Source organism: Musca domestica, unplaced genomic scaffold (genome assembly GCF_030504385.1).
Source record: "Musca domestica strain aabys unplaced genomic scaffold, Musca_domestica.polishedcontigs.V.1.1 222, whole genome shotgun sequence".
Lineage (NCBI taxonomy): Eukaryota > Metazoa > Arthropoda > Insecta > Diptera > Muscidae > Musca > Musca domestica.
The window spans coordinates 246776-266645 of record NW_026712264.1 but is presented as its reverse complement, the minus strand read 5'-3'; the positions used below and the strand labels follow the sequence as shown (position 1 = coordinate 266645).

At 35.0% G+C, this 19870-nt stretch overlaps 2 protein-coding genes across 2 annotated transcripts; one reads left to right on the top strand and one right to left on the bottom strand.

Annotated features, from left to right (window-relative positions):
* Nucleotides 1–546: 546 nt before the first annotated feature.
* On the top strand, nt 547–5705 carry LOC131802695 (radial spoke head protein 4 homolog A-like). The gene is made up of 3 exons (XM_059123108.1): nt 547–956; nt 1043–2154; nt 4827–5705. Exons 1-3 carry the CDS (start codon nt 619–621, stop codon nt 5606–5608), a joined length of 2232 nt encoding a protein of 743 aa, XP_058979091.1. The 5' UTR covers nt 547–618; the 3' UTR covers nt 5609–5705.
* LOC131802696 (L-threonine ammonia-lyase-like) lies at nt 5620–19423 on the bottom strand. The gene is made up of 6 exons (XM_059123109.1): nt 18909–19423; nt 18760–18830; nt 8716–8812; nt 8295–8648; nt 7940–8232; nt 5620–6081 (listed from the first exon to the last, which is right to left on the bottom strand). The coding sequence occupies exons 1-6, from the start codon at nt 19218–19220 to the stop codon at nt 5718–5720; spliced, it is 1491 nt and encodes a 496-aa protein (XP_058979092.1). The 5' UTR covers nt 19221–19423; the 3' UTR covers nt 5620–5717.
* Between the last annotated feature and the right edge of the window lie 447 nt (nt 19424–19870).

Below are 19870 nucleotides of genomic sequence, written 5' to 3'. Positions count from 1 at the left end.
ACGGACAGACAGACACACAGACAGACACACTGACAGACAGACGGACATGACTAAATCGTCTTTGAATTTTACGCTGATAAAGAATATGAATACTTTGTTGGGTCTGACATGAGTACAAACAGAATGACAAAATTAATATACCCTCCATAGTATGGTGGAGGGTATAAAAATGCAGGAAAATAATGAAGGATTATTAAAGCCGATTTGAATTGACTTGGCGGTAACTCTGTGTGAGATTTTAACTTCCTATGTGGATTTGTTAAGGACATGGACTTGGAGAATTTTACGTTGATCAAGAGTCTTAAACGACCTTTTGGAAGAATTACAAATTGTAATGATAACGTTTGTGTACCGCAAATTTTATATTGGAGGACATAATATGACAATATTTCCATCCATTCAAAGCCATAACTTTATGGCCATTAGAAATATATTTCGAATCGCGAAATATCGAGTATTGTTTTTGGACTACGTCTGAACAATTTTTATTAAAATTTTCAGATTTGTTGCCATTACCAATCCAATCGACGTCAATTCCATTAAAAATAATTTATTTTTATTTCTATTAACTTTCAAACTCCAAAACATACATATTTACCCATACAGCCGATTTAAATCATGAATTTGGATACGAATTTCTCATGTGGGGATTTTATACCAACAGATACTTCCAGTAGTGTTAAAATTGGTGGTGACTATCCCTTTCCCAGAGCACAGCCAGCATGTGCAGAATCTGAAGAGAAGATATCAAAACAAACTTCAAAACAATCGTTTGTGCAATGTCCCTCTGTGATAATATCGAGCTCTTCTTCATCCTCCCTAATTAGCAGTGCACTTTTCAATCAGGATTGCCGGAAACAAAAATTATCCCGCCCCGCAGCACCAAATATTGACTATGAATTGGCATTGGCCAAATCGATAATGCAGCAATACAGCAGTATTAGTGGCGATAATCTGTGAGTAGCAACAAGTTTTGATTGGAAGAGTCCACTCTTCCTTAAGACCTCGAAAATTTGAATTTTCTAATTTCAATATTTTACAGTTTCGATCATTTATCGGACATCATAAAACGTGTCATAGACGAGAGGCCACCAAATGTCATTGATTTTTTCGAAGAGTTCAGTCGCAATGTTCGTGAGCAGAAACTACATCTCCCCGAACGCTTTCCTCCGAATGGAGTATACGAAGAACATCGTCTATATCAGGTGGCAAAGAAACAGCTGATGTCCATGAAGTTACCCCAAGTCGATTATACCAAACCTGGCATCTCCGAGGAAGATCTGGAAGAGGAACTCCAAAAAGAAGAAAACCTAAAACTGGAATTAAAACCAGAATTTCCCTATAAAATTCGAATTTTCAATGAACGTGTTCAATATTTACAATTCTATTGGAACCAATGTGGTTTTAGCATTTCCTCTGAAGATATATTCCAGCTGGCCTGTTCCATGGATCGTATCCAGACACATCCCTCCATTAGGCAGTGCCGTTTTTGGGGCATGATTAATGGCCTGAAGTCGTCGTATTACATTGTCGAAGCCCTGTTGACAAACGAAGAAATCGATTCGAGATTTCTGCAAATGCATAAGGAAATTGCCGAAAATCAATGGAGAATGCCAGACGAAGTAAAACTACCCTCCCATATAGGTCCAGAGCTAATACCAGGATCGGTAGGTTGGGAAAATTATCCCCACGATGAACTGGAAAATATGAAACCTAATGCTATGCCCATTCCCACTGTGAGGCGCGAAGAACTTTTCGATATACCTCCCGAACCCATAGGTCAGGGAGTTAATCGTTTTTCATATTTTGTGGTGAACTGCCTTTCAGATGAGTGGATTGAGCTGCCGATTTGTACACCCAAACAAATTGCAGTGTCTCGCCTAATTAAGAAATTTTTAACCGGTGATTTGGAAGCTGATATTATTTCATATCCCTGTTTTCCGGGCAAAGAGAAACATTATTTGCGGGCAATGATTGCTCGCATTACTGCTGGGACCCAAATAGCTCCCAAGGGATATTATCGCAAAATGACGAAAAGTGAGAAAAGACTTTTTGATGGTATAGTTGATGATGAAATGGGTGAAGAGGAAGAAGACGAAGGAAATGCAAGTACCTTTTTTGGCGAAGGAGAAGATGAGGGAGATGAAGAACCAGGTAACGGAAAAAATAATTAATTGATTTGCTTTGTTTGATAAACTTTTGATTTAAGAGAACTGGTTACTTAAAACACAGTATGGAAAGGTCAAAAAAAAGGGACGAAAAAAAGTTTATGTGAAGTAGATCATACCAACTATGAACCTAATTTGAATGCGTATCATGGCTTTAGAGTAGTCAAAATTTGGGAACTGTATCCAACTCTGAATCGATATTCAACAAATTTGACGGAGGATTCTGTACCTCTAGTACAAAATAATATTGCTGTATAGTTAGTGCATGATATGACTTCGATAAAAAATGATATTAAAAAATATTTATTGAAGCAATAAATAAACCGGACTGAGTTTCAGCAAATGGAAAAATTCGGTTCAATATGAACCAATATATCCAATTTGTGCAGATATTACATATATGGTGAACAATAAGCATAAAATCGGATAAAGATGTATATTGAAGCTATAAAAAAATCTGAACGGATATCGATACAATTTTGGCAGAGGTATTTTCGAGCTGTATCTAATATCAGGTATAAAAATAAATTGTTGTGGAGTGCATACTACTCATGTGGTGGGCTTTAACTTCAAATCGGCTGAAACATGCATATGGGAGCTATAGCTAAATCTGAACCGATTTTCACCAAAATTTAAAGTACTTGCTTCTTGGCTGAATTCAGTCTGAAGTGAAATGTCGGAAATAGCATAAAATTTTAAAATATGTATAGATTTGTTCGAATTGGCCACCTTTGGCACGAATTGTGGCCTTCAAACGGCCAATGAAACCTACACACGCTGCCCGAATGTTGCTTTGCGGTATTTTGGCCCATTCCCGGCGAAGCGCTTGCTTGAGGTGATCGACACTTTGGTATATTTTAGTGCCAACCTTACTTTCCAAAACACTCCAGACACAATAGTCCAACGGATTGGTATCCAGAGATTTTGGGGGTCATTGTGCGCTGGAAATGAAGCGAGGAACCTCATTTTGTAACCATTCTTGGGTGGTGCGTGCTGAGTTCTGTTGGCACGACCAAGGTCTGTGGCCAAAATGTTTGCGTGCCCAAGGCTTTAATACACCGTCCAGAATATTTTCGCGATAATATTCTGCATTTATTCTGATGCCACGGTCGATTAATACGAGAGGAGAGCACCCATCGGCTGTTATGGCGGCCCACACCATTATGATAATGGCTGACGCTTGAGTTCTGGTGGCCAACCGAAGGTGCACATTTTCAGCTGACCTCTTTGGCAAGTAAACACCATCGTTTTGGTTGTTTGCAAACTGCTGGACATCAAATGTTTTCTAATCGGAGAAAACCAAATTCGGCAGGTCACCACTTTCGGCCAAGCGAAGCGACTCTTTAGCTCTTGTAAGCCTATTTTCTTTCTTTCTATTGCCGTTGCGGTGTAAGTTCTTGCACTTTTTGGAATTTCAATGACTTTACCCCGAGCCAATTTTCCAATATTTTCCGAATGGAATATTGCGATATGTTCAGCTCACGAGCCATTTTTCGGCGGGTTTCGATCAAGACGCTTCTGTTCTTTTCGAATCATTTCTGCTGATGTTGCTTCCACCCACTCCCTTGACGTCGGGCTACGCTACCAGTATCACGCTAACGGGCGATGGTACGAGACACAAAAGATTGATTCACATTTAAATGCTGGAGTGCTCTAACGATAGCCACTTGTGGTTTTCCAGCAAAATATAAAGAAATTACACTATCACGCTTGAAATCCATTACGAACTTTTTTTCAGCAAAATTTTCACCAAAATGCTTTTGTACCCTTATAAAAAATATAATGAGCTGTCACTGGAATAATTTTAACAGCTGTCGGACTAGTGGCTTAGAAATGACAGCAGTCTGAATTTGGTTGTCATATTTTTTCATCTCACTCTGTAATATTTTTATCAAACTTAGATCGAGTTCGGAGATGGGAAATATATCCTCCCAATTTTTTTTTTTTTTTTTTTTTTTTTGAGAGAGAGATTAAAGAACGATTCTCGGAGGTATGGTAATAATCGTTCTAATTTGAGAAGTCAAATTTTAAACCACGACGTAATATGTGTTTTTTCCAAACTAAAATTTCTTGAGATGTAACACTCAAACTAAGGGTAAAGTCAAATCTGACAATATGTAGTTGGGTATGTGGATCTAGGCTTTCTGGTACCTCTCCCATAAACGATCAATACTTTCAATAACCAGTCGAATTCTAATTTTTTCTAATTTCATTCAACTTGAATTAAGTACGAAAATGGACAATATCGGTCTACACTTTACGGTACCTGTCCCAAAAACATATCTCATTGAAAGGCAAGGGTGTCAGGCGCATTATCTATATTTCTTTCCCTATCTCTCTCTGGGTCAAAATTTTAAATAATCGTATGATTGTCCAACAAAAACAAAAACTTTATCTTCCTTCAATTCAAATACCTTGAAAATACATATAAGGTTTATTTGTTTAAAAAACGTGTTTTAGAACTCACAAGGGTTCATACGAAACCCGACATTTTGTATTCTTCTACCCAGATGATACGCATGATGATTTCAGAAGGGGGGTTCCGATTAGGGACTGAATAAACATATCTTTATTAAAATTATTCAAAATTAGATGCAAAAAGTTATTCTATTGTTATTGTTTTATAAAAAATTTTCTAAATTTAAAACCAATTTTCAGATAATGATATTGTTTTGGTCAAGAATGAAAATTATAATCCGTTATCTTTAAAAACCTTAACCGAAGCCACGCAATGGCTTCACACAAGGCCCAACATTTTAAAACAAGGACGTGTTGTTTGGTTCGATGAGGAAAAGGCAAAACGTGAACGACAGCGGGAACTTAAACGCTTGGAGAAACAACGTGAGCTTGCAGAAATGGGTTTAGAAGAAGATAACAACGAAGAAGAAGGCGATGAAGAGGACAAAAGCGAAGAAACCGATTCCGAAGAAGGCGGAGAAGAAGAGGAACTTGAAGAACCTGATTTACGTGAATATGGACCATCGATATTGAGTCCTTGTTCTCGAGATGTAAACCCCGAAATTCCGGTGCCATGGGTTGGACGTTTCACCAGCAATTTTACCAATAAAAATGAACGTATTCTGATAATGAGATCCAATCTATGGCCAGGAGCCTTTTCCTTTGCTTTTGAGGATCTTTGCGATTCCATTTATTTGGGTTGGGGTCATAAGTATGTGGCACGTAATATGGCATGGCAACAAATACCAGATCCAGCTGAGGAATATCCTCATATGCCAATGGATTTTGTGGAGACCACTGATCCCAGTGTTGAAATGGAGGAAGCCTATCGCCTAAGTTTGCTCAAAAAGGAACTGCAGTTGGTGGATATGGGAGAGCATTTGGGTGATTATGAAAATGAAACTCATGAATCTGAGGAAGAAGCAAGTGATGATGATGAGGAAGAAGAAGAAGAGGAGGAGGAGGAGGAGGAGGAAGAATAATAACAAACAAATTTTAGTAGTTACTTAAATAAATAATAATTTATTGATTAAATACATTTTTATAAAAATAATAATAACAAGGATTTTATGCTACAAGGACTTCGCGTTTCTACTTCTTGCCTTGATTAATCATTTGTTCATGTATGGCCAATGGCTCTTCAGAAAATTGCACTTTCGAATAATGTCTCTTCAGTTCTTCTTTCAATTCTGTACTGTGGGCCCAATCTCTGGTCTCACACACCACCTTAACTTCCACTGTATAGATATCCTTTAGCCAGGCTCGTTCATGCATAATATCCTTAATGGATACACCAAGTTCTGAGAGAATTTCACACAGCTCATGAATGCCACCGGGACGATCGGATACCTCAACATTGAATTTAACCAAACGACCCTCGGCAGCCAAGCCACGTTCCAAACAGCGACCGAACACTGTTGTGTCGATGTTACCACCACATAGGAGGACGACAACCCTGGAAAGTTGAAAAATGAAGATGGTAGTTATCTTTGCAAGTTCAGTTTTATATCTATGTGAGTCCATGTGGGTCTAAAGAAAAACTTGCCAAAATTTTATTTCTACAGAAAATTTGGTCCAAATTCTATCACTATCAAAAATTTGGTCAAAATTTTATCACTATCAGAAATTTGGTCCAAATTTTATCGCCATCGAAAATTTGGTCCAAATTTTATCTCAATACTGAATTTGGTCCAAATTTTATCTCAATAGAGAATTTGGTCTAAATGTTATTTCCATGGAGAGTTTAGTCCAATTTGAAATTGGATCATATTTGTACCTCTATCGGAAATTTGGCCCCAACGTTATATCTATAGAAAACTTGGTCCAAATTCTATCTGTATACAAAATTTGGTCCAAATTCTATCTCTATAGAACATTTGGTCCAAATTCTATCTCTATAGAACATTTGGTCCAAATTCTATCTCTATAGAAAATTTGGTCCAAATTATATCTCTATAGAACATTTGGTCCAAATTATATTTCTATAGAAAATTTGGTCCAAATTCTATCTCTATAGAAAATTTGATCCAAATTCTATCTCTATAGAAAATTTGGTCCAAATTCTATCTCTATAGAAAATTTGGTCCAAATTCTATCTCTATAGAAAATTTGGTCCAAATTCTATCTCTATAGAAAATTTGGTCCAAATTCTATCTCTATAGAAAATTTGGTCCAAATTCTATCTCTATAGAAAATTTGGTCCAAATTCTATCTCTATAGAAAATTTGGTCCAAATTCTATCTCTATAGAAAATTTGGTCCAAATTCTATCTCTATAGAAAATTTGGTCCAAATTCTATCTCTATAGAAAATTTGGTCCAAATTCTATCTCTATAGAAAATTTGGTCCAAATTCTATCTCTATAGAAAATTTGGTCCAAATTCTATCTCTATAGAAAATTTGGTCCAAATTCTATCTCTATAGAAAATTTGGTCCAAATTCTATCTCTATAGAAAATTTGGTCCAAATTCTATCTCTATAGAAAATTTGATCCAAATTATATCTCTATAGAAAATTGGTCCAAATTCTATCTCTATAGAAAATTTGGTCCAAATTCTATCTCTATATAAAATTTGGTCCAAATTCTATCTCTATAGAAAATTTGGTCCAAATTCTATCTCTATAGAAAATTTGGTCCAAATTCTATCTCTATAGAAAATTTGGTCCAAATTCTATCTCTATAGAAAATTTGGTCCAAATTCTATCTCTATAGAAAATTTGGTCCAAATTCTATCTCTATAGAAAATTTGATCCAAATTATATCTCTAGAAAATTTGGTCCAAATTCTATCTCTATAGAAAATTTGGTCCAAATTCTATCTCTATAGAAAATTTGGTCCAAATTCTATCTCTATAGAAAATTTGGTCCAAATTCTATCTCTATAGAAAATTTGGTCCAAATTCTATCTCTATAGAAAATTTGGTCCAAATTCTATCTCTATAGAAAATTTGGTCCAAATTCTATCTCTATAGAAAATTTGGTCCAAATTCTATCTCTATAGAAAATTTGGTCCAAATTCTATCTCTATAGAAAATTTAGTCCGATTTCTATCTCTATAGAAAATTTTGTCCAAATTTATTTCTTACGGAAATTTGGTCCAAATTTTATTTCTGCCGGAAATTTGGTCCAAATTTTATCTCTGACGAAAACTTGGTCTAAATTTTATCTCTATCGGAAAATTGGTTCAAAATTTTTCTCTAACGAAAATTCAGTCCAATTTTAATATCTAACAAAAATTTGGTCAACATTCAATCTCTATAAAAAAAAATTTGGTCGAAGCTTAAAAATATCTATCTTTCTTTAAGAAAATCTTACTTCTTGCCCTTCAGTTCCGGCAACTGTCCAGCCAAAATGGCAGCCAAACCCGAAGCTCCAGCACCTTCAACCACACATTTCTCTTCTTCAACCAGACGTAAAATGGCCAAGGCAATCCATTCTTCTTTCACCACCACCATTTTGTCAATCAATGGCAAGGCTGTGACAAAGGCATTGTAACCCACTTTGGGTACAGCTAAACCATCGGCTAAGGTATTCTTAATAGGTGTGTGAATGGGGCCATTATTTTCCATGGCATTAGAGAAACTGGGACATTTGGCTGATTCAACACCCTAGAATGGAGATTTTAAAATTAAAATAAAAAATTCAAACAAATCGCCAAGTTTCGACTTACAATTATTTTTGTTTTTGGCGACAAGGCCTTAATGGCCGTTGCAATACCCGCAATGAGGCCACCACCGCCAACGGGTATAATAACTGCATCGGGATTTGGAACTTGTTCGAGAATCTCCAAACCAATAGTACCCTGACCGGCCATAATGTGTGGATGATCGTAACCGTTGATGTACAACATTTTCTGTTCTTTGGCCATTTTCATGGCTAAGGCCTTGGCCTCGCCCATATCCTTACCCTCGACAATAACATTGGCCTTGTAGTTACGACATTTTTGAATTTTCATAATCGGAGCCGCCTTGGGCATTACCACTGTCACAGGAATGTTCAATTTCCAGCCATGATAACTGAGAGCCTAAAGAGTGGAAAAAATAAATGTTGAAATATTTTGAAATCCGTAAAAATGAAGGTTTGGGACTTACCTGAGCATGATTACCCAACGAAGCCGAAATAACACCGATTTTCTTCTGCTCATCGGATAGAGACAATAAAGCATAGCGAGCACCACGTTCTTTGAAGCTGAAATAAAGAGGTTTTTTAAAAAAAAATTGTATTGTATTTTTTCAAAATGTTGACTCTTGTCAAGGGCCTATTTTGATACCACCAACAATTGGTAAGCACACGTATCACTATAGCATAGTAATGACAACTACATACTCTCTGCATTACCAGTAAGCTAAAAAATAATGAATTATTCCTAACATTAATATCGGGATGTTTTAATATCGACCTGACTTGCACAAATTTGGATTATGACATTTGTACCCTTTTTTATAATTCGATTTTAATGCCCAAAAACTCCCAATTCTTGCATCGATCATTGAATGAAGTGCGTATTACGGCTTTAGAGCAGTTATAATTTGAAATCAGTAGGAACAATTATATGAGAGGTATATCCAACTTTGAATCGTTTTCCACCAAATTTGATAGAAACATTATATATAGTGCATAATAAAACCCCGAGAAGGTTTATTTTACCAGTAAAAATACATCAAGTTCGGCCAGGCCGATTAACCTCCACAATTAGGCAAAGAAAACATTTGTATATAAATTTTTCTGGATTCAAACGTGTTCCGCTCTAAACTACAAGCACTAGTAAGATCGATAGGAAAAGTTCTCAATAAAGTAGCTTGAGCCGTTGTATGGGGCCATACCAAAAAAGCGGGATGGTTATTAATTGCGAGAAATAAATACCAAATTTCGTGGGTAAATATGGGGCTATACCAAAAAGCGGGATGATTATTAATTGCGGGAAATAAATACCAAATTTCGTGGGTAAATATGCCTAGGATTACAAAAATACCGAATATCAGTGGGTACCCTTATATAGAACCCTTTATGGAGCACTAGTACTAAATTGTATACAAATCTATTAGAAAATGTTTTCTTAATCGTCAAAATACCGAATATCCGAAGGTACCGTTACATGTGCGCTATACGAAAACGTGGACCTAGATATTCAATGTTCTGCCGCCGGAGCTAGAACCCATCATGAACTACAAATACGAATTTTTAGACAAATCCGTTTAAAAATGTGCCAAAAATGATCAAAATAGCGAATATCGTTCCGTCACCGAAGCTAGAAACCACAACGAATTAAAAATACCAATTTTTTGGACAAATCCGTGGAAAAATGTGGCAAAAATCGTCAAAATACCGAATATCGGTAGGTACCGTTATTTTGGAGATATCCCAAAACGTGGACCGATATATCTCATTTTCAATACCAACGATCTTAGACACAATACAAACTACTGTGCCAAATTGTAAAGCTCTGCGACAAATATGGTGGGTTGTATCCTGATTTCATCACACAGACGGACATCGTTAAATCGATGTAGAATTTTATGCTGGTCATAAATATGACGAATATTTAGAGATGTTACAAATGGAATGACAAATTTAACCATTATTGCATTATATATGGACTGATATTAATCATTATATGTGCAAATCTGAACCGATCTGGCTGAAATTTGGTGGAGGTATTTCTAAACTGTATCTTAAATCTGGTACCAAATGTTATTGTGGTATGAATGTGAGGGACCTAAACATCAAATCGCATAAAACATAACTATGGGAACTATAGCTACATCTAAACCGATTTTCACCAACTTCGAAGAATTTCCTGCTAATCCACTTCAATTGGACTGATGTTAACCATTTTGTGCACAATAAACCTAAAATCAGATAAATATATATAGATAAAAGCTATATCCAAATCTAAAAATTGGAAAAGTTATTTCTGAGGCGTATCTGATATCTGGTTCCAAATATCATTGAGCGCATATTACGAATGTGTCATATGGCAACTATAACTACATCTGAACCGATTTTCACCAAATTTGAAGTACTGAATTCGATCGGATGGGACGAAATCCATCCAATTTGGACGAATATTACACATATGGCATTAAAATTGAAATTGAACGAAAATATATGTGAGAGCTATATCTAAATCTGAACTGATATATCTAAATTTGAAACAAAATTTCCAGACATACTTCTGGACTGAGCTTGACCTTGTGTACTAAAATTCATTTTCGGGTTGATATTACGCATTTGGTGCGCAATATTTACGAAATCAGACGATACTATATATGGGAGCTGTATCCAAATATGATTCGATGATTTGTGGAAAATTTCATCTCAATCGAACAAATTCTTTTCTCTGGTGGAAAATGCACCGAACATAAGTAATTAGAAATGGCGACGAATTTGATGTGATTCCGAAACCATTTAGATAATATTTGAAAGTTTCAAATGTTTAAAAATACTACTTATTTGTAAAAATGTGAAAAATGTATGTCATATCTGTTAGATTTGTTTTCGACTCAAAAACGTTATAAATCTGAGGGGGAAGTACATAAAAATTAAACAGATATGGTCTATATTCTCCCTTTGTTTATGAATTGTTGTTTTGACACGTTTTAAATCCAGAACTAAGCGGATTTCAAACTCAAACAATTTTTCGAGTAATTTGCCATTGTTGACTAATTAACATTGAGAAACAAAATTCAAACATAAGCAAAATTCGCCAGCGATGATATCTCGGCGTTTTATTTAGAGCCGTGGACCTTTGTCCTATTTAAAATAAAAAATGAAACGGCACACACGTATAGCCACAGTTGAATGCATTTTAAAATGAAATCTAGTAAAAAATGTCTTAATTACCATTTCTTATCGCATTTTTTGTATTGGGTGCTAAATATGGGAGCGGAACTATTTATTTTTTATAATTAATATAAAATTAAAATTAATTATAATTAATATAAAATTAAACGAGAAGAAATTTTTGACTAAATAAAATTACTTTTCAAGTTTATTGAAAAGTCATTTTATTTAGTCAAAAATATAATACATTTATATAATGATTTTGAAATATGTATTTGAAATACATATTTTTTAAATATTTATGTATTTGAATAAAATCTTTATTTTTAATTCAATATTCATTCATGTATATATAAGCTTTCTTATGATGCAAACTTTGCTCTAAACTAATGCTTATCAAGATCAAGTTCGAAAATGATATATTTCGATGTAGTTCTTCTAGCCTTTGTTATCAAAAGAAATTTAACTTTTTTTTAGTGTATTGTGTAGAAACACAAATTTAAAATTTCTTCCCACTTTACTTATTAGAAAAACTTGAACTTTGCTCCCCATAATTTTCCACCCATTTCCATTTTCCTGTATCAACGGATTTAAAAAAAAAAAGAATATGAAACGTGAAATGTCTGCCGATACTAGAATGCAATACGAAGCGTGGCTGATTGGAAAACTTTTTTCCATTGACCGTACTATAAACTGATTGTCATAATGAATAAAGAGAGGCAGACATTTATTTGATAAGGAAAAAACCATGACGATTATATTATATGCGTCTGGACTATGAGACGGAACATAAAGGTAATGCAATGCAGACGTCCAGTCATTCCGTTTCATGGCTGTGTTTGTTTTTTTATAAACTATTTTTATTTCCTATATTTCCTCTGAATATACAGAAACCGGTAATTTACTCAAAGAGTGGCATAACTCATAAAATGTATATTTCCAGTTAGTAATTCTTATTTGTTCTATGCATTTTACTTTATTATTCTATCCAATTATCATACTGTAGAATTCAAGGCGTTAGGGCTATGAAGTTTGACATAAATCCTCAAAACGGCATTTTGAGTTTTCAAACCACGCTTGCGCATTTGGCGCAGATATCTAGTGACACTTTCGGAAATAATTGCCCAGCTACTTTTACAAATTAATTTATCAGAGCGTTTTTCTAAAAACTGATTTTTATACCCTACAACACTATGTGTTGGGGGTATTATAAGTTTGATTGGGCCAGAATTTATGTAACACCACGAAATATTGGTTTCCCACATAGGAAAGTATATATGGATCTTCCTATCTCTCTGAGTCGATCTAGCTATGTATGTCCGTCCGTCCGTCTGTCCATGTTAATTTGTAATCACTCTACAGGTCGCAATTATGGCCCCATCTTCACGAAATTTAGAATGGAGGTGGGGCTAGGGTCAGAATAGAACCCTATTTCATTTGGAGATGATCGCATAATATTTAGGGGTTGAAATGGACCAAAAACTGAAAAAATCCTGATTTTGCAGTTGCTCTACAGGTCGCAATTATAGACCAATCAAAGCGGAAGTTAGCATGGGGCTAGAGCTTAGGACTGGGCAGAAGCCTTCCAATTTTGATGGTCATCGGGTAATATTTAGTGGGTGAAATAGGCCACAACATTTGTGTTAAATAAAAGTCAAATTTTCCATTAAACCGCGAATATTTTTAATCCCGGCGAAATCACGAATAGACGAACAGGTCAATTCTGACCGTTACGTAGATGCCGATAGTAAATATAATGGATATATATAGCGAAATATATACAATGTGTATATACAAAGGAAGGGGATGTTAGTTAGAATGCTTATATCTCAAGAATGGCTGGACCGATTTTGACAAATTTTGTCAATTCAGAATGCCTTTTTGGCATAGGAGAACAAAATCTAAAAAAATCGCAAAAAATTGTGCCAATAATGATGTTATTATAGATTTTGTAACATTTTGTGATTTTTTTTATTTTTTATCGCATGCGATTTTTTCAGTTTGACTTATAATTTTGAAATGTAAATTTTGTAAAATTTTTCCACCTTACAACACGGGTTGGGGTTATTATATACAGATTGAAATTATTGTCTGATCTTCACGAAAATTTTCAGAAGGATAGGGTTAGGCTCAAATGAGCTATTGTTTTAAAAGATGAACGCAATATATTTAGGGATTGAAATGGACCAACAACTAAAAATGTTCCTGATTTTGCAGCCATTATAAGATCGCAAATAGAAACCAAAGGACACGAAATCTCGCATGTAGTTAGGGTTTCGGACAGCGGGTAGAATGGGCCACTACTTTTGTGTGAAAAAAAAAATATATTACTTACAGGCGATATCCGAAATACACAAAAGGCGAACTTTTGGTTTTTTATGCTGCAAATCATATAGATGGGTCTATATTTGTAGGTGCAGAGCGGCTTCTTGCTTTTGGAGATGATAACAAAATATTAAGAGCCTCAAATGTCCCTGGTCAAAATGGAAAGGGCAATATCTGGGCAGTGCTCCATGACAAAATTTCAAAAGGGAAATCTTCCAAAATGGACTTGGAAATAAGGGTGCTTCTAACATATTGTAGTGTTGTAGGGTATCACATGGTCGGCCCCGCACGACTATAGCCTTTGCTTACTTGTTTCTATTCAACTTACTTTATCATTCCATCCAATTATCATATTGTAGAATTCAAGGCGTTAGGGTTATGAAGTTTGACATAATTCATCAAAACGGCATTTTGATTATATGGGGCACTCAAATAATTCAAACCACGCTTGCGCATTTGACGCAGATATCTAGTGACACTTTTGAAAATAATTGACCAGCAACTTTTTTAAGTTTTTGTGTAAAATCAAATTACAAATTAATTTATCAAAGCGTTTTTCTAAAAACTGATTTTTATATATGTAACAATTTTTTATTAATGAGAGACATCATCTTTGAAATCTGTGTATAGTTAGATAGATCGTAGGTTCCAATTAATAAAAAGTGTCCTTTATCAAACATTTTTTTTTCACTGAGAACACAAGCTGCTAAATTGAAGCCAACAATGCAACTAACAAATTGCATTTTCGATTTTGACTTGATTACAATTCTGTTACTTAAATTCCAAAATGTCTGTTTCCTATCATAATTTGTAAATCCAACAGACTAACGAACTTAGAATTTGACTCTGGACTTGAATGTTAATCGGCAAAACTTAGGTAAATATATATCCTCAGTCTACGACCATTTTTACACCCTACACTGTGTACCATCCACCATACAATGAAGGGTATGTGTAAGATGTCATTCCTCGAAATATCGTCGGAAACCAAAATAGGTATACATATTTCTAATCAGATTAAAATTATAAGGCTATTTAGCGATGTTAGTCTGTCTTTCTGTTGAAATCACAATAGAATTCATATTGTTTAATCCAGAGCTGAAACTTAACAATTAGGGTTCTGGGAAAGTCTGTTCTCTTCCTGCGAAAAGGTGTTCGCTACAGGTCCACTAATGGCTATAGCCCCCTCCCGATTTTCGATATTTTGAAGGTTTATGTCACAATACGCAACGATCATAGGTTTCACGATTTACCTCACATAAGTTTACTCCCTGTGTGAAGGAGGTAGCAAAGGAAATGGACCTATGTTTTCCAATTTAATACCTGACCCAATATTTTACCAAAATCGTGTAATGTTCGATGTTTTGAAAAGAGATGATACTCCCCTTGCCTTGTGTCGTATTAATAAATTTTGAAAATATCGGTAGCTAGTACCCACCTTTCTATTTGCTCTACCGAAATTTAATCTATTCCGCTAAAAACTGTGGTAAAAATCAAAAGTCAAAATGCCAAATATCGGTAGGTACTATTATATGGGACCAATAGGAAAATTTGGCCCAATATAGACAATATCCAGAAACAGAAAGTAGAACCCGTTATGAACTCTAAATACCTAATTTTATATTATTCCGGTCGTAAAATTACTGAATATTGTTGAGGTACAATTATGTATATTGGGGATATACGAAAACGTGGAGCAATATAGTCAATATTCTGCCACATGATGCAGAACCCTTTACGAACTCGTAATACCAGATTTTTTACGAATAATATTAGAAATTCGATAAATTCCTCAAAATACGGAAAAATTGAGATTTTCGCGTAGGTCCGGCACCTCTGGGTAGGTCCGGCACCGGTTATCGCGAACCAAAGATTTCTAAATTTTAAACTTTTAGTAAGTAGCCGGCCTCCGGCCGGGGCTTGAGATTTTCTCTTTTCTCTGGGTATGTCTGGCACAGGTTAACGCGAACTTAAGTTTTGTAAATTTTAAACTTTTTGTAAATTTAAACTTTTTTCACCTCCAGCTAACGCGAACCCAAGTTTTCTAAATTTTAAACTTTTTGTAAGTAGCCGGCCTTCGGTCGCGTCTTTAGATGTTCTACTCCGTGTATGTCCAACAGCGGCTAACGCGAACCTAAGTTTTCTCAATTTATTTCATTTTGTAAGATTTGGAGATTTTCACTCTTCTCTCGGTATGTCCGACAACGATTAACGTGAACCAAATTTTCCAAATTTTAAACTTTTTTCTCCTCTAGGTATGTCCAGCTAACACGAACCCAAGTTTTCCAAATTTTAAACTTTTTAAGTAGCCGGCCTCTCCTCCTCCGAATCGTTAAATCAAATGTAAAACCTATGGGTCACATCTTCCGGTTTCTCGGATCACAATAAATTCCGGTTCCTCGGATCATAATAAATTAATCGCAACACTCATAAAATGAGAAATGTTCCAACGATTTTCATAGAAATTGTTCATCTTAATATTTCTGCTTATATGAAATACTGTGTATAGATTAGATAATCGGTTCATATATTCTGGTTCAAGCCTCACAAACGGTCAACATTATATTTGAAAATCATAAATTACATACTGCGTTTTCAAACAAGAGGTTTTATTTTGACAATTAACAACTACGCCATCGTTGCAAAAAATAGTAAGCAGCTAACATTTTTTGGGTTGTCGAGCAAAATAAAATCCGTGCACGTCTCTGAAGAACAGTTGCCGGTATTATTTCTGTACCCTATTAAAGCGTCAGTACAACGAATTTTGCATAAAGTCTTGGGTCGTAAGGCTTATAAAGTCCAGTTAACACAAAAACTCTAACCAAGCGGCGATGGTACACAATTTAACTTTTGAAGGAAGCTCCTGATTAGGACCAAAATTTCCATATCCCAACAAAACCATTTTCGAAAGTTTGAACTAAGAGGTCCTCTTCTTACTCTTCTTCATCTTTGGCTAAACATTTACTCCATTTTGGTCCAGAAATATGTTAGTTTTGAATATTAAATTTACAGATCCAATTCAAAATCTTAAATAAAGCTAACTAAGGCTGTTGTATTTCTTCCTTCGTTAACCATGAACGATTCTGTAAATTTTGCCATACTCCTCCGCTATTTTTCACAAAGAGTGTACTGTAATAATATTTAAAATATTTATGGCGAACGACGATTGGTAATCTAATTATTGGATAGGATTAACAGAGTTAACATTTTTTTTTTCTTAAGGGGTGAGCATATATAGCTGTCTGAAAAATCGATGAATAAATTCAAACTCATTTTTCAAACGGTTTCTCCACAGTAAAAAAAGTTAATTTCAACTTAACATAATTTTATATAAAATCATTTCTAACAAGTAAGCAAAGGCTACAGTCGAGCGGGGCCGACAGTTGAATACCCTACAACACTATAATAAACCATACAGTTTATATAGGCGAAATACTCGACAGAATTCCACAAGATATTGTGACAAATAATAAAAGAAAACCATCAGGTTTCGTTTTCTAATTTTCGAATAATAGCAACTTAAACTAATTTGCTCATTTCCAATTTATTGGTAGAAGTTCCTAGATCTGGAACCAATATTTCCCAAAGATCTATAACCTCTCAAAAGTGGCAAAAGATTAACATTTATTATTGGTTTTTGACTGAAATGCATCTATATGAGATACAGACATTTGACTATATTCTTCAACGAAATCAGCGTTAACGAAATAGTCGGAAGTGCGTCTTTCCTGTATTTGTGAATTCTCCAAAAAGTCACTGGAATGGACATTTTCGTATTTTGTCTACAAAAGTTGGCAAACTATTTCACACATTGAATATTTTTGGATGGCCATCCGAAACTGCTTGGCTTTTGCAATGTCCGGTAACCCCCATTCAAATGTGCGTGAGGATCGGGCGATAAGTACGACCTGCTGACAATTTTGCAGTTTTTTGGTCCATTTCAACCCCTAAATATATGGCGATCATCTTCAAAAAGAGTAGGCTTCTATTTTGACCCTCATCTTATCCCCATGCAAAATTTCGTAAGGATCGGACCATAAATGAGATCTGTATATGATATCCTGATATCCTAACTACTTAGTTTTGTTAGCTGTAGAAATATTACCAAATATTTAATTCAAAATGAAAATATGCCAAAAATGTGACAAAATTGAAAAAAATATGAGAAAATTTTACAAAATCAAAATTTTCATCTTTAGAGAGATATTTTTAGGCGATTTTTTAGACGTTTTTTCTTTCCTGCCAAGAGACCATTCTGAATTAATGAGAACTGTCAAAATCAGTTCAGCCGTTCTCGACATATAAGAGATCTTTCAAGCATATCTTCTTTGATAGACATATATATCGCACATATTTTGCTATATATCCGATTTGATGGATGTTAACATCAATGTAAAGATCAGAAGTAACCTTGTGATGGCTTTGTGATTTCGTCGGGATTTAAAATATTCACGGTTTAATGAAAAATTTTGATTTTTTTCATCACAAAAGATATGGTCTATTTTACCCGCTAAATATTATCCGATGACCACCCAAATCAGTAGGCTTCTTCCCCGCCCTAAACTCTATCTACATGCGAAATTTCGCGTCGATTGGTCTATAATTGCGACCTGTATAGCTACTGCAAAATCCGACATTTTTTCAGTATTTGGTCCATTTCAACCCCTAAACATTTGCCGATCATCTCCAAAAGCAATAGGGTTCTATTCTGGTCCAAACCCCACCTACATTCTAAATTTCGTGAAGATCGGGCCATAATTGTGACCTGTAGAGTGATTACAAATTAACATGGACAGACGGACAGACGGACATACATAGCTAGATCGACTCAGCTCGGCGAGATAGGAAGATCCATATATACTTTCCTATGTGGGAAATCAATATTTCGAGGTGTTATATAATTTTTGGCCCAATCAAACTTATAATACCCCCAACACAAAGTGTTGTAGGGTATAAAAACTTAACCGCCACAACAAATTAATTTAAATATTTCATATTAGATTCGAAAAAATCTTTTAATAACTTACCTTCCTGTGTATTGAAGGAAATCTTTTTTCAAATATAAGTCCATGCCATAGGAATCTGATGTCGTGGAGCGCTGTTGAGAAATATTAATAAATGTAAAACACATCTTATTTGAATTTCCTTTCAATTTCAAAAAAAAAAAAACACTTACCGGACACGGTGTCCTCTCAATGCCATCCTTAATTAAAAACGCAGCCGAAGTAATGTCATGGAATGAGATCTTTTGAGGATTTTTAGGATCACAATGGGGATCAATAATTTCACCATTTGCCTCAAACTGAGAAGGAATTTTACAACTTGCACTTGGTATGACAATTTTGCCATTTAGATTTTCCTTGATAATGGCTTTGTTGGCTCCATTTGTCGTTGTTGTTACTGTTGATGCATTGGCAGGAGATTTTATGCCATTCGTGGGTTTTTCATTTGCCATCTGAACTTCTACGCCGTTTGAACCACCACCCATTTTTTTTTTTCTTTTTTTCTAGATTTCTTTTCACTTCTTCACCGAATATTTTTCTTTTCCTTTTCGCAGAAAGTGTACCACACACTCGGCACACTGTACGACCTTCACTGGACGATTTTAAGAAAACAACTGAATTTAAGTTTTGTCCGCTATTTTGAATGTTAAATATTCCACCATCAGCACCACCACCGCTGTTATAGATTTCAAACGTAAATCATAATTCGTCATATTGCCATTTCGCACTAAACACCGCTGATAATCTTCTTGGCGAATTATCAACGACTATGGGATATACCCTACAGGCGGTAGATATGTTAGACTATTTGTAAACAGATAAGCGACGCCGCCTCAATTGTGTGGCTTTAGTGGAAAGTCACCATTGATAAGTTATCATCGTTTTTCTTGTCAGATGTTTCCATTCAGACATTTAGTTTCCATCAACTATACATAATCATGTCATATCGTAGGAATCTAAATAAATAGATGCACACATGCTTAGTAGAATTAAATTGATCTCATTTCGTAATCCCATCTTGAAATGTATCACTTCCAGATCAAATTAGTGCAAACTCAATTAAAAAAATAAGGTGAAATAAAATGGTATCTTTTTAATGAATTGAGAGAACTAAACATTAACTGACAAAGCTCCT

Bases quoted from the DNA above. Each gene is read 5' to 3' on its own strand.
- LOC131802695 (XM_059123108.1), top strand. From the start codon at position 619: ATGAATTTGGATACGAATTTCTCATGTGGGGATTTTATACCAACAGAT. The intron at 957-1,042 runs GTGAGTAGCAAC...AATATTTTACAG, and splicing joins AGTATTAGTGGCGATAATCT to TTTCGATCATTTATCGGACA. The intron at 2,155-4,826 runs GTAACGGAAAAA...ACCAATTTTCAG, and splicing joins TGAGGGAGATGAAGAACCAG to ATAATGATATTGTTTTGGTC.
- LOC131802696 (XM_059123109.1), bottom strand. From the start codon at position 19,220: ATGGGTGGTGGTTCAAACGGCGTAGAAGTTCAGATGGCAAATGAAAAA. The intron at 8,649-8,715 runs GTAAGTCCCAAA...TCCACTCTTTAG, and splicing joins CGTTGGGTAATCATGCTCAG to GCTCTCAGTTATCATGGCTG. The intron at 8,233-8,294 runs GTAAGTCGAAAC...TCTCCATTCTAG, and splicing joins CGCCAAAAACAAAAATAATT to GGTGTTGAATCAGCCAAATG.